Below are 16020 nucleotides of genomic sequence, written 5' to 3' on the forward strand. Positions count from 1 at the left end.
AAAGAATTCCAGTAAAAGGCATATTTTCTCTAAAAATGATCTTGATCTCTAATTGCGATTTATTAGTTTCAACCTTGAGTGTCCACATACTATAATTTGTATGGAGGAAACGAAAATTTATGGCACAGGCTGGTCTTATACACTAACAAACTGATGAAGTGATGAAAGCGTGAGAAAAGGGCAGTACTGAAATCAGATTCAAAAATCATATATGTGTTTTAGGGCATCTAATACTAATAAGCTAACACTGATGCCAGGGACTTTTCAAAATTCTTTAAAATATCCTGGCTTATTTAATCCTCATAGAGGCTATACGGGGTCTCCCATCTTTCAGATGAAGACACGGAGCCTGAGATCTATGCATACCTTAGCCCTGAGTAATACAGCTAGTAGAGAACCCAGGATTCACATCCATGCCATTTGAGGATGACGTGAGACCTTTTGATATCTGAGAGGATGTGAACGTTTTAATTGGAAGCGCATTCAGAGATTTTCCCATACGGCATTCCCAAAGTGCATTCCGTGGTCACTAGTTTTATCAAATGCTCTTGGATAAAAGCTTTCGTCTTCTAGTATGTCAGAAGAAAAAAACAGAAACAAGTACAATATAAACTCTTTCCCTTTACTTGTGGAGATTTACAATTAGCATAATAGAGTTTCTAAGAAATCCCAGGATGAAGAGATCTATTTTTACCGGTGGTTTGCAGCCATCACTGACAAAACAACGTAATGAAGACACCATTCAAGCCCTTAGGAAATGAGTCCCTTCGGATATAAATGATTAGAAAGTCCAGCCCTACTAAGTGGCAGATAGAAAACTGAGGTCGCAAATGCCTTTGTACCGCTGAATCTTACCTCCTAATCTCACACGTGTTTTACCTCACTCAGCTCTTAAAACAGCATGTTGGCATAACTGTTCTGCTATTTTAAGTTTAGTTCAGATTTTCATTTTTTATTACATCATCTCACCGAGGAAACCATCATTATAGTGAAGGTACATAGAACAAAGAGTAGATACATTCTAGTTTACTTAATACAAGTCCGCACAATAAAATTTTAACTTAAGTAATATTCGTGTTTTTCCGGTTATTAAACATCCCATTTATCTTGAAGTGTTTAGTATCTAAAAGTTAGAGAAAAATAAAACCAACCAATGAACATAAAACTCTAGGAGAGTCCTGAGGATCTAGAGAGTCTATCTTTGGAGTGTTGACCATGGACCACAAGTGGATTTCACCACCCCAGCTTGCTGTCTATCATGGAGTTGATCATATATATTTCAACAGAATTTTGTATGTGTCTTTCTGACCACTGCGTGTTTTGCTATTTCAGTTCCTCCGAAGATATATGACATCTCAAGTGATATGACCATCAACGAAGGAACCAATGTCACCCTTACTTGTTTGGCCACTGGGAAACCAGAGCCTTCCATCTCTTGGCGGCACATCTCTCCATCAGGTAAAGTAAAAATATATCAGTGTCATTTGTGCTGCTGTTCAACAGTCCCCCGTAACCTCACGTGTTCAGAACCTAAGAACCAGCTTATATTTTTTTACATCTTTTTCACGAGATAAGCGGGGTGCGTATTTTTATACTTAATCTTTATACCTAAAGGCACTGCAGTTCACCAAAGTTAAATGAACAGTTTCTGTCAGAGCCCAGGAATAGAATCTATGTCTCTTGATTCTCAGTCAAGGTTATTTTCATTTTAGTGTACTGGATAATCACAAATCAATAGACAAAGAGCTCAGATGGAAATATCACAAGAGAAATATCTTCATTTAAATGTGTAAGGCTTTTATTCAGTCGTCATTCACATGTTAATAGGCCAGCATGAACTGCTAAGGTAATCAAGAGAGAATGAAATTATACAAATTACGAGGTTGCTGGGTCTAATTTCAAAATGCAGTTCAGAATCAAGGATTTGGCAGTTAGAATTAAATTTTAACTGATGAGGGATCTAAAAACCCAAGACTTTCAGTAACTTGTACAAGATCACATAGCTAGGTGAAGTGAAGGGATATAGCATTTCCAAGGGTTTCTGGCTACCATGCACAAAGTTGGGGATAATCATCATCAAAACAAGGCTTTGCACAGTCACTCATCACCGAATCACCAATTTGTGTCAAGTTTCAGTACTTGAATGATAGAGCTTTGCGTCGTACCCTGGAAGTAACAGTGGTAGTTTTAATGAATAGGATCCCGTGATGTTTCCGGTAAGTGAAATTTGGTTTTATTTGTGTTATGCAGTTTTGGTGGAAATAGCTCTAATAGGGCTAGTGTGATGACATGGCTTTTAAAGAAATCAGAAAGGCACCTTTACGTAGGTGTGGAGAGAGTACAATTGCCGCATCCTTTTTCTCTGCTAAGGCTTTCTTTAGCATCGCTTATCCTTAAGTGTCTTTCAGTTTCCTCATTTGTGCAGTAGGTCTAATGAGACCTACATCACGCGCTAAGTATTACTATTAATGTGCGAAAAAAATCGATATAACAGCAGTGTACACTGACATAGTGTGCATTATGGCCTCTATAGTATTTCTGAAGCATGAGTGTGCTCTTGCCTGCCAGGACTCCACTCCTTAGAGCAGCTACGGGATCATAAAACGGGTAGATAAGCACTGGATTAGTGGCAGGACTCTCCGTGGGGGTCTAAGTGAGACGATTGGAGCAGTCAGGATACATGCGCTTTGATCTCAAGGTCCTCAGACATCAATTCAGCCAATCCTACTGCAAATCTCGTAGCCTCAGTTACCCTCAGCTAGTTGTCTACTTTCCAAATATCGAGCGATAAAAACCCCTAGCTATTGTGAGACTCGAAAAAGAGAATGAGCGTAAGCGTGCTTTAAAAAGTATAAGGTGATATGCAAATGTATGGCTGACTTTTAATCATCTTTCCAGGGATTTAAATCTGATACGGCAATATAATTTTTGTAAGAATGAAGCACATAATCTCCATCTTCATATAATTTAAGATTAATATTTTGGATTGAACTCTCCTGCTTTGCAGTGCTTGTTATTATGCATATTCTTCTTTTTTAAGTGCTTGGATACATTTTGGTTTAATTAAATAGCGTGAATGTTGGTTAGTAAAGTTATTAGAATAATGATAATGGATAACATCATGAAGCTGAAAGAAGACAGATTGGGTTTATAAGTTAAACTGTGCATGGATTTATTTTTCTGATCCTGCCATACAGAGTAAATGAGTAAAATTAGCATAAATATTAACCGTTATCCAATGAATAGCTAGACATGGCTGATATATTTATAAATGCTTCCAATAATTTCAAATTATAATTTAATGATCTGTATTCAAATGCATACCACTGTGGAGTTTCTGCTTTAAGTAATGTGTCTGATAATTCTATTAAATTTCTTCAACTTACATATTTATATTTGAGAGCCAAATTATAAATGTCATTGATCTGTCTGTATTTTACCTAAGAAATATCAACATTTTGTATACCCTCGTCTTCTGTTACATCACAAAAGAAGATGTGTCTCAAAATAGCAGTCACCATATGAACAGTGGAGAATGTTAAAAACAGATCCAGATACACGCCCTGTTAATGGCTAGTTTTTGTGCATGGGTGATTCGTCGAGGTGTTTATTTTTTATTTATTTATTTATTTTTAACCAGTACTTTTGTTAGTTCTTACTGACTCATTCATGGTCTATATCAGTTTTAAAAATCAATAATAAGAAAAAAAAAATGTCTGGTCCCAGGATGATAGCTCCACAGAGCCTCTCCCTAATTCACTCAAAAATTAGGTTGTGGGTTCCAGCATATCACCAACATTGCCTGAACTAACCGGAGGTGTCGTTCTACTTGGTCATTCAAACTGCCCGGTGTACATTCTGCAAAGACGTCTTTCTTGAGAAGTTTCTGGATATATGAGCTTCCGTAGGGTTTACGTATATGGATGATTTATTTCTCCCTGCATTTTCTATTCTATATTTAGGAATTAATTTCAAATTCGTGTAAAAACTGTTAGAGAAATAATACAATCTATGCCCTGTACCCTTTACTCGGTTTCGTCCATCATTGTTTCCCATTTGCTTCAACATTTTCTCTCTGGAGAGTATGTGGAAATTTATATATTTTTCCATCGAGTCATTTGAGAACAATCTGTGTATACTGTGCCCTCTTCTTCCTAGTTATGTCAGTGTGTATTTCTGAAGAATAAGGACAGGCTTTTATATAATCACAGTGCCGTTTTCAGCTTGTGTACGTATCATACTTTTGTCCCATTGCTATCCGTATTTCAATTTTGTCAATTGATGGAATACTGTCCTTTATAGTTTTGGGTTTTCTTCCCCTCTAGTACAAAATCCAAGTATCACATTTGACTGTCACATCACTTTACTCCTCTTTATTCTGGGGTCTAATTCCTTGGTCTTCTTTGTCCTTTCCAAACATGGATAATCTTCAGCAAAGCATGCGCCACCCCCACCCCTGCTTTTTCAATAGTATGTTTCTCATTTGAGGTATGACTCCTGTTTCCTCATGATTAGGTTCCAGTTATGCCCATCTGGGATCAAATAAGTGAAGTTATAGGCTTCCCAGAGAATGATACCCAGAGGCACAGGCCATCCATCTGTCCCTCATTTGTGCTGTTAATTTTGATTACCTAATCAAGGTGTCTGATTTCTGCATAGTATAGTTCCTTTTTGTTTTTTCCTTCCCCATGCTGCCAATAGGCAATAGGGAGAAATTTTAAAATCATAAAATACAAATGTCTGTTACTTGTTAACCTTCCCGCAGATTTTACATTCTCAGTGATTCTTTTGTGAACTAATCTTTACTCTGATGATTATGGAGTGATGATTTTTCTAGCTTGAGCAATCCTACTTAAACAGTTAGCACTTGGCCTTCTACTAGAAATAAAAACCTTACTTCCCCCCATTTCTTCCTCCTTTTTTCCTTTTATTCCTTTTTCTTTCCTTTCTTCTTTTTCTTTCTTTCTTTCTTTCTTTCTTTCTTTCTTTCTTTCTTTCTTTCTTTCTTTCTTTCTTTCCATCTTTCTGTCTTTCCATCTTTCTCTATTATGGCAGAAGCTCATGGATTCCCAACATTTAAAAAATGTTTATAATTCATTACTGTCTTTAGTTATTTTGATGCTCAGATTGTTCCTTATTTGGGGAGTGGAAGTCACTTCATCCTGATTCTTATGTCCTTGCAATGTGATCCCATTATTTATTTATTTTTTTTTTAGCACTTTTGCACTTTCTGGCATGCCAAAATATTCCAGTTTCATCTTGTGTTTTAGCTGCCCTGTCTCTGGAATCAGCCATTTTACATTACTTTGATGACTGGATACTCTATATGTGGGGTTATATGATAATTATAGATTATAATTATAATTATAGATTGGCTTCAAATATATAACTCTAATCATCTACTTTATAGTAAAATTATCGGAAACTCAGACACCTAGACTAGTTCTTATGATAGTCTATTAAGCAGTAGAATTTAAATGACTTTAGTGCAAAGGATTAACCATATTATATTTGGTTTTATCTAACAATAATCCTGGAATAGGGCCTAGGAACTGGTGTGCTTGCAGAAGATGATTATAAAATTAGTAGTAAAAAATATTTATATCTAGCAAAATATAAGGAGGCAATTGATCTATCATGAGATATTAGAATGGTACATACATCTTTATTTACAAGAAATACTACTGCTTTAACTAATCAATGACTCATTTCTTAAATACTTAGGAAATTTTTAAGGTTTTCTCAAAATTCAACTACAAGATAAATGATTCCCTTCATTTCTACCTGGAATTTCTTAGGCATCACATGGTACCAATATAGTACAGTAATTAAAATCATGAACTTTATATCAGTCAGAATTGGGTGTGAGACCCAGATCTTCGTCTTACAAACTGTAAGATCTGAGACAAAATTGTTAACTCTTTTAAACTTTAAATATACGGCAGTGATACTAATTATCCCCAATTCACAGAATTGTTATGAATATTAAATGGAATAGTATAAAGCTTTGAACAGAGTTCATGACTTACCGTAACTATACCATAATATTAGCTATTAATTGGGACGCCTGGGTGGCTCAGTGGTTGTGCATCTGCCTTTGGCTCAGGGCATGATCCTGGTTCAGGAATCAAATCCCACATTGGGCTCCCTACATGGAGCCTGCTTCTTCCTCTGCCTGTGTCTCTGCTTCTCTCTTTGTGTCTCTTGTGAATAAATAAATAAAATCTTAAAAAATATATATATTGGCTGTTAATTTACTAATAAAGTGTGTTTCAGATTTTGATAAAATGGAATCTCCAACCCTGTTTCTAACATTGAAGGTCCTACTTAGAGCTCTTGAATGCAAGTCACACAGCTGTTCTCAAATGAGGGTATCATAAAGCTAAACTCCTAGAGAACATTGACAAATTTACAGAAGGCATTTGATTTTGAATATCTTTATATTCAAACTAAAATTCTTAATCATACATCATTGTATTAATAAATCTAGCTAATAATAGATTACAAAAAATTACCATAAAAATGCAAAGGAAAATAATAGATTACAGACAGATAACAACTATGGAGGCATTTTGAAAGCCTCTATCAAGTTTCCACTTATTCATTACTACTCATCTTAGTCTTTGCTTCCTAGGTCATTTTTATACTTTGAGATCTGGAATCTCCAGGCATGTTCTCACTCTACCCTGCTGGTGTTTATTAGCTGACAAAGATTTTCTTTTGTCTCTGGAGCTAAAATATGATCATAAACACTGGTTTGTATGTCTTAAACTCTTTTTTGTCTAGTTTCCATATGCTTCATTCTGTGTGACGGAATATATCACTCATATATGACTCCATAGGAGTTAAGGCCTAACTCAAAATAAAGACTGTTCAATTATGTCTCTTTGTCCTATTATGTTCTAGATTCCCTTCATTCCTTCATATTTGTCAGTTCCATATTCTGTTAAAAATCCCTTCTCTCCTGCATCCTTAACCTCTTCCCCTCCATTGACTCCATCCTGTCCACAAATTCAAGTTATTCTTTATTGACATCAATCCCTTGGCATTTTTGTTTAAATCAACAGCTATTGAGCTTGCTAAAGGAGATTGCAAACAAGTAGTCAAAGATGTAGGAATAAAACCAAAAAGCCATAATTTCAAGAGACCAAAAGAGGAAAAGCATTTCTGGAATGGTGAGTGATAAACAATGTCAGTCAGGTCAAGTAAGATAAGACCCAAACAGTTACTTTTTAGGTCAGGTGGTTTGTTGACCATTATGGCAATTCAGTGACACAATGATCCAGAAACCCAGTTGTGGAGAATTAAAGAGCAAATAAGAAGTGAAGAATCTTGACATGGAAACAAAACTATGCATCCAGTTAGTCATAATGGAAATTTGGTTTCTCCAATTTTACACATGCTATTTCCTCTATTAGGAGTATTTTTCCCCCTCTAGACAAGTGACAAACTCCTACTTATCCTTGAACTTTTTGTAAAATCCTTCAACTTTTTTTATTCCTGAGAAATCTAGGAAAAATTGGGTGCTTCTTTTTCCATGGTTACATTGTACAGTATGCCACCACTTGTGTGGAACTAATTCTCTAAATTATAGTCATTGGTCTAAACATAGTCATTTATTTGTCTGTGGCCTCAGGGAGCAGAGAATTCCTTCTCCCAGAAACTGTTCATCTTTGTAACTCTTGGCTTAACTTAGGGCCTGGTACAAAGTAGGGACTCCATAAATATTGAATAGTTTATGGATGCTGCCATCTGTCCTTGCTTCCCCCATAGCCTCTTAGAACTTGAAATTAAAATTTAAAGTAATAACAGTGTAATGACACAAGTATTTCTGTTCTATATTCCCCCAATCCCTACCCCTAATATAAAGACTCACATACCCCTAAATATAAATCAGCCCTTTACTTTTCTTCTAGTTTCAGTAAGGCTGCATGTCTGTGATATTGTGATTTATCATAACAAATATATATTTGGGTTTTGTCCCAATTCTTGCACACAGCTCCCAAAACCCTTGGAATTTCCTATGATGAAACCAGCAAAGTTATCTTTTGTTATGTTAATGAAGCAACTTTGGAGACCTACCTAAGGTTGGGACTGGGGTTACCATGAGAACCAACCGAGAGAATGGAGAGTTGGAATTTTCAGTCTCACTCACCTAGACTTTGGGGGAAGGGAGAGGGATAGGAGGTTGAATTATTCACCAATGGCTACTGATTCAGTCAATTGTGTGTACGTAATGAAGCCTCCATAAAGACCCAAAAGGACCAAGTTCAGAGAGCATCTGGGTTGGTAAACAAGTAGACACTCAGGGAGGATGGCACACTCTGAGAGGGCGTGGAAGCTCTGCATCATTTCCTCATACTTTGCCCTATCCATCTCTTCCATCTGCTGCTCCTGAGTTGTAGCCTTTTAAAATCAATTGATAATCTAGTAAGTAAAATGTTTTCTCTGAGTTCTCTGAGCTGTTCTAGCAAATTAATTGAACCCAAGGATGGGACTGTTAGAAGCTCTAATCTACAGCCATTTGGTCAGAAGCAATCTAGATTGCCTCTGAAGTAAGGGAGGAGAGGGCAGTCTTGTGGGACTGAGCTTTTAACTAGTGGCAGAACTGAGTTGAATTGTAGGACACCCAGCTGGTCTCGGATAATTGTTTGTTGATATGGGAAACTTCCCCAATACATTAGAATTGGGTTCTGAACCTTGACCGCATTAACATATAAAGAGCAGCTTGCACCAAAATAATTTTAACTAGCAGGGTTCCACTAAGATGTATTCATTACCATCTACACACAAAGTGGAAGGTTCTTGCACAAACATGTCCCATTTAAACCTCAAAAATAAAATGTGAAGTGTATAAAATAACATGGCTCTCATAGTACTTACATAAATTACCCCAAACAAATATGAATTCTTTTTTTTTTTTTTACTTTTACTTTTTGCTTTGAAAAGTTATAAGCTTATGGGAGGTTACAACATTAGTACAGAGAGCTTCCATGTATCGGGTTTCTCTAATTGGTTACATTATATGTACCTATAGTGTGACACCAAAGCAAATGGACGTTAGTGCAATACATGCGTGTGGTTCTATATCATTTTTATCATGAGTTGATTTGTGGAGCCACCACCACCACGATCAAGAGACAGAACTGTTCCCTCAGCACCAAGATTTGTCTTATGCTACCCCTTTGTAGTCACATCCACTCCTTATCCATCCACCATCCCTAACCCCTGACAACCTGTTTCTAACCTCTTCCTCTTCTCTATAATTTTGTGATTTAAAGAATGGATGTAAATGGAATTATCACTTGAGTGAGCTTTTAAAATTGGCCTTTTTACTCAACATAATGCTCATGAGATTTATCCAAGTTTTCGCATATATCAGTACTTTGTTCCTTTTTATTGCTGAGCGATTCCTAGTGATGTGAAAGCACCATAAGTTGTTTAACCATAAACATACCATAGCATATTTTGGGGTTTTTTTCCCAATTTTTTGCTATAACAGATAAAGCTACTATGAACAATCCTGTTTCTTTTTTCTTTCTATCCTTTTACTTTAAATCTACATGTTGGATTATATTGTAAGTGAGTCATTTGTAGAAAGCTTAGAGGTAAGACTCTTAAAAAAAATCTACTCTGACAATCTCAGTATTTTGCTTGGTGTATTTAGGCCATTTACATTTAATTTGATTATTGATGACTGGCATCTTATTTTTGTTGGTTCATATTTGTTCCTTCTAGTTTTTGTCTCCCTGTTTTCTTTTTCCTGACTTTCTGTGGGTTATTGAGCATATTTTGAGTTCTGCTTTGTTTTATCTATAATGTTTTTGAGTGTGTTTCTTTACATAGGTTTAAAGTATTACATTGTATAAGTATAACTTATTGTAGTCTATGGGTACCTACATTTTACTTTTTCTAGTGAAGTATGGAAAACTTACCTCCCTTTATTCTCCTGCTTTTTAGAGTACAATAATCTTAAGTTTTTTTCTACATATGTAAGAACTACCTCAGATACGTGGCATAATTTTTATTTCAACTGTCAAAAATGTATTAGAAAAGAAGGGAAGTGGTTTGTAGTTATCTATTCTTTTACTCATTCTCTTGTCTATTAGAAAACTTCGTTTAGCCATTCTCTTATGGTAGGTCCACTGCAGACAAATTCTTTTAGAGTAGTCTCTGAGAATGTATTGATTTTGCCTTTTTTCTTGAGAATATTTCTGCTTGGGATAGAATACTGAGTTTAACAAAACATGCACTTACTTAACATTCAAGTAACCTTAAAATGGCCTAAAGGCAACATCTGGAAATCTTGCAAATTAAAGTATAGAACCTTTGAAAACTAAAGAACAGTGTTTTCCATGCTTTCCATTAAGTATTTCTGTAGATTTAACATATAGCTATAACATATAGTATAAACTGTCCATTAAAAATATAATAGATATGGGGATCTCTGGGTGGCTCAGTGGTTTAGCACCTGCCTTCCGCCCAGGGCGTGATCCTGGAGTCCTGGGATCAAGTCCCACATCAGGCTCCCGGCATGAAGCCCGCTTCTCCCTCTGTCTATGTCTCTGCCTCTCTCTGTGTCTCTCATGAATAAATAAATAAAATCTTAAAAAAATATATAATAGATATTGCCAAACTAAGAGATTTTAAGGACCTTGAAATTGTCAAATGAGAGCCATTTCAGAATAAATAAAGTTAGCATTTATTAGGCCATGGATTAGCAACCTAAGGCCTATGGGCCGACTGGCTTACTGTTTATTTCTGTAAATGATGTTTTAATTATTGTTGTTGGAATGTAGCCATGCTCAAATAGCCTATCACTGCTTTCTCATGCTACAGTAGAGAGTTGAGTAGCTGTAGTAGAAACCATATAACCCACAAGGCCTAAACTATTTACTGTCTGTTCCTTTAAGTAAAAGCTTCTGACTCTTGCCTTAGATATTTTAAAAGAGGTTTAGGTTTTAAATATGATTTCCTAGCTGTAAGACATACGGGTTTAGCCCATTAAAATTTCTATAACCTTTAAAGAGAATTAAATACAATCTTAAGACAGAAATGTTAATTATGAATGATCAGCAAAAATAGAAAAATGTAAAAAATGGAAATTACTAACCAAAAACCATGTAATACCATTCAAATCTATCATTAAAAATAATTCTGAAAATAATTTGGGTCTGTACAGGTACAAACTGGAAAGAATTACTTTCTATTAGTGCTCTTGATTCTGTTGTCATTTTCCTCTTGTGAGAGAAAGTCTTCTTTGAAATGCATGAGAGCTGGGCCAACACCGAGGGTGATATGATGAAGAGGCTGTGTGTGTGATCCTTGCAAGCTGGCAGCCTGTCGCCCAAACACTGTAATTCTTTAGGAGTCTTTTCGTAGGTTTGCAATCCTGACACTGCACTTTACTCTTTAATGTTAGGAAGAAAAATTTAGTAAAACTAGCAATTTATGCTGATGACATTCCAACAATACCAGATCTTCAGATTACAAGCTATGGTTCTAGTTCCATTGTAGAGTTACACTCTATGTGGAGCTTTTGTGAATTTCCATAATGGTTTAACAGAATGGATAATTATATAATGAATGAATCTACATAATGATGGCAAGTTAAACTTTTACCATAAGATTGCACACCAATAATTTATACATGCAGTTAAAAGTGCCTCTTTGTTCTGAGAGTTTTCTTTATAATTTTAACTTTCATTTGTCTGTTCCCAGAGTCCTCTCTACTTCTATTTAGTTTGTGGTGGGCTATGAGAAATTGTTTGTATTCAGAACTGTTAATGCCTGCTATTTGAATTTAGAAAGCAAGAAAATTTTCATTATTTTAAGATATATGTAAGGCTAAGCAATGAGTCTGATGATATGATGAATCAATATAAAAAATAATCCACTATTCTCAGAGGAAAGTGCTTACCCTATAAAACAGAAAACAGGAACCATTAAGCATTTCAAAGCATTTTATAAAAGATTTTTTTTCCTATGAAACTTGGTTTTCTGAAGGAGATGGGCATTAGGAAAAAAATATATGTATATACATACACACTGTACTATGTCTCCCCTTGGTGGACTGAATTTAGGCATGATCGCTTACATATATGTTTACATAAGTTTTTAAAATTTATTTTGATGAAATTTAAGCATAATTAACATGCACTTTTAAGTTAGTTTCAGATATTCAGTATAGTGATTCAATAATTCTATACATTACTCAATGCTTATCATGGTAAGTGTACTTTTAATCCCCTTCACCTATTTCACCCATCCCCATACCCTACTTTTCCCTTCTGGTAACCATCAGTGTATTCTCTATAATTAAGAGGTTTTTAGTTTGTCTATTTTTCTTTGTTTGTTTCTTAAATTCCACATAGGAACAAAATGATACAGTGTTTATCTTTCGCTTATTTCACTTACCATTTTGCCCTCTACATCCATGCATGTTGTTGCAAAGGGCAAGACTACATTCTTTGAGGCTGTTTATATTTTAGGAATTAGATTTTTCTAGAGTATTTTTTCAGAGTGATTTCAATGTCACATTACATATGTTAGGAAAGGGTGTTACATAAGTGTATAGATTTAAATAAGTTAGGAGCTTGTTTATATTATTGTTTATAATCTTAGAAAATGCAGCTTTTAACTTGGTTATAAATTTCATGCTAATTCATGCTGAGGTGAGACACCATGGGTGAAAATTTCATTCGTAATACTGTATTAGATCCTATAGGGATCCAGGAAGACCACCAGTAGGTTGTGTGAATGTGTAGAATGAACCCAGCTAATATGTATGTTAGGTACTATTTATTGAGCATTTGGTATGCCTAGGCACTGTTCTAACATATGTTAGGTTAACATATGCTACTATTTTACATGCAAAGTTTTATAACTTCCTGTATCACATTCATGAAGAAAAAAGCATGATGTTCATTTGAAGCCAGGTTGTACTAATCTTTGAGCCCCAGCAGTCAGTGAAGATACAACTTGGTTTTATAGCCCATAAATATAAGATCATGTCCATCAAGGCTGTATGTATATACAAACAGGCCCTACTAGAACTTAAGTGCCATTTCTGATGTATTAATAAAATATATGTAAGATGTAAGTAAGAAAAAGAAAATATGTTGGCTCCTCAGTGGCTCAGTGGTTGAGTGTCTGCCTTCAGCTCAGGGTGTGGCCCCAGGGTCCCAGGATCAAGTCCCACATCGGGCTTGATCCCTGCATGGAGCCTGCTTCTCCCTCTGCCTGTGCCTCTGCCTCTCTCTGTGTCTCTCATGAATAAATAAATAAAATCTTAAAAAAAGAAGAAAATATGTTAATAATGATTTAAAAAAAAATCAAGACCCAAAGTGTCCTTGATAGTTATAGACATGAGCATATGGTTGGCTGGAAATAAATTAGAGGAGTTACGATTTCTAGTGTAAAAGAACACCATATCCATTTTTCTTCACTCAAAATTAATATATTGCTATTGAATTTTAATTATACTCCACCTTCTTCTAAAATTATATTTTTTCTTGATTAACTTAACCATAATTAGGAATAATCATTACTAGTGGAAAATTAAAATGGTTTTAGTAATCTTGGATTATAGGTCAATAAAACTGAAAAACACATTTTATTCTCCCTTTTTGTGGTCTCTTTATGACTCATGATTCAGACAAATATATCTACATAGTAGGCATTCAATAAATATCTGCTATAGAATATTTTAGAATACTATCAATTCTTTATATGATTAATTTATATGTAATTAATGGATTCAAAATTAATATGACTAATCATTATTTTCCTTATAACCTTTATGAATATATCATTCTCCAAAGAAGTTATAGAAAAAGCTAATAACATTTTTATAATTATCAAGGTCCTATTAAACAAGACACGATAGCATAGTGCTACAAAAAACCACTATTCTGCATGTGTTAAACTGGGCAAATTTCTTAAGCTCTCTGTGTATCATTTTCTTCATCTGCCAAGTGGAGATGATAATAGTAATACGAATACCACAGGGATGTGATTTAAAGCAGATGTTATAAAGAGTTTGAAAGAATACTCAAGCAAAATTAAGAGCACCAAATTCTTAGCTACTATTATTAAATTTCTTTTATAGTTCACTTTCAGATGAAAATTGCTTGAGGACAGATGATAAAAGATGGCGATGAGACATACCAATAAATACAATGTTCTTATGTGATAAAAAATCAGGTAAATGCAATGTAATGATTGCATTTCTAAATTTGTGAGATGTTATTTTGTATTTAGTTGCTTCCATATAGGAGATGGAAGAAGGATTGCTTTACTGAGCAACTACCACGATGACTTCTAGAAACAAAAGTTCGAGTTCCTTATCCAGATGACCCAATGGTGGCTGGGCCATGAGAAAAGAGGACAAGAAACACTATGTATTAGAGTAGGAATACATTTGTTTACTTTCATTCTTTGCTGTAGGAAAAAATCTATAAAAATCAAGAATAGAAGAAAAGTCTTTCAGGCATTTGTAGAATCCTAAGAAGTTGTGCTCTTCTGTGACCAGGAGACCAGGACTTACGGTACCCTATTTTGCTGTTTATCATTATTATTATTTATAAATTCCCTAATTCTGGTTTATTGTGCAACCCAATTTCAGGCTGTTAAAGTTCCCCAAAATTTTATGGAACATATTCTATCAAAAGACAGTACTTTCACTCTCTGTGAAAATATTACGAAAGTAATTTTGTCCGAAGGGAAGAGGTTCAGCATTCATGAAATGTCTGCTAGTAAAATACATAATGAAGATGTCTTATCAATGTTGAGAGCCTAATTTTGCCAGACTGACAAAAGAGGTAAAATGCAACATTTATTGCATATAAACTTTGTGTGTAAACTTTGCCTGAGAGATTAAAACTAAAAAACTAAAATAAAAATCATTGTGTATTTTTGTCTAACTAAGGCTATGTTTCATTGTAATCTTCAGAAATTTACAAAGTATATTCCTGCATACATTTACAAATTATTAATGGACCATAGTAAAGTCTCAAAAACTCATCTTTAAAATATACAAGATTAAAAAAATAATAAAAGAATAAAACATAGGATTATGGAATTCATTAAAGTAACATTTTTTATTCAGGGTTTTTTTTTTTTTTTTCCACCTTCGTTGTTAGCCAATTTTAAAAAAACTGTTTCCTTTTGCATTAGGTTTGAATTTAATCCAGTACCAGCTGTATTGTTTCTGGACAGTGCTGAAGCTCTGAAGATGTATTATACCCATGCATCATCATAGCATTGTCATTCTGAGGATATATTAGTGTAATACATCTTCAGAGCCCTCAAATGAGAAGCTGTCTGGAAGGAATGGGGCGAGGAGCAAATTCAATTCAATTACAGGACAAAAGAACCAGCTGAAGAGAAGGAGAGAACTCTCAAAGCGGGATCCTCAGTGGAGTTGATTACAACCAGGAATTTCATGGAAGTATATTCCGTTTTTCCTTTTGTGACATGACAAGGAATAATTATGGATTTTGAACACACATCTGTAAAGATAAAATGGCTTCTCAACCCTGTGCTTGACTCAGGAGAAGCCCGATGGCTTTTTGTGAAGCGTTTAATTGATTTTTGAGAAAGTCGTTATAAGCATTTGTGTTCATTTAACATATAAACCTAAAGCATGCAATCAACTTACAGTTTGGTTTATTAAAATGCAATAAGTACAAAGGAATGTTTGCCTTTCTAATAAAGTCTTAGTTTATTAACTTTTTAAAATTTTCAGACATAAGAGAGACAGCAGCTAACTGAAAAGTGATCAACAGGCAAGAAATGAGAAAACCACCTCTTGTTAGCCAGCGCTTGACTATTCCGACTAGGTTGGGCTGTCTGGAGTGATCAATAAGTCTTATTGCTAGGGTAAATTTTTCTTGGATAGCTCTCGTATGTTAAAAAGCGGAGAGATTCTTAATTCTGTCATGGTACAGATGCATTCAGCGTTCAAAGTGTTCGGTCGCTTACAAAAATAGATTGCTTAGGAAAAAAAACCCCAGCTCG

The 16020-nt window shown here is 34.9% G+C and overlaps 1 protein-coding gene across 1 annotated transcript in view; it reads left to right on the plus strand.

Moving 5' to 3' along the window:
* The window catches only part of NEGR1 (neuronal growth regulator 1), an 814177-nt gene that overhangs the window by 472248 nt on the left and 325909 nt on the right, over window positions 1-16020 (plus strand). Inside the window, exon 3 of the mRNA XM_038541659.1 lies at window positions 1333-1458. Coding sequence (XP_038397587.1) covers window positions 1333-1458 — 126 coding nt within the window. The remainder of the gene's footprint in view (window positions 1-1332; window positions 1459-16020) is intronic.

This window comes from Canis lupus, chromosome 6 (assembly GCF_011100685.1).
Source record: "Canis lupus familiaris isolate Mischka breed German Shepherd chromosome 6, alternate assembly UU_Cfam_GSD_1.0, whole genome shotgun sequence".
Classification (NCBI taxonomy): Eukaryota; Metazoa; Chordata; class Mammalia; order Carnivora; family Canidae; genus Canis; species Canis lupus.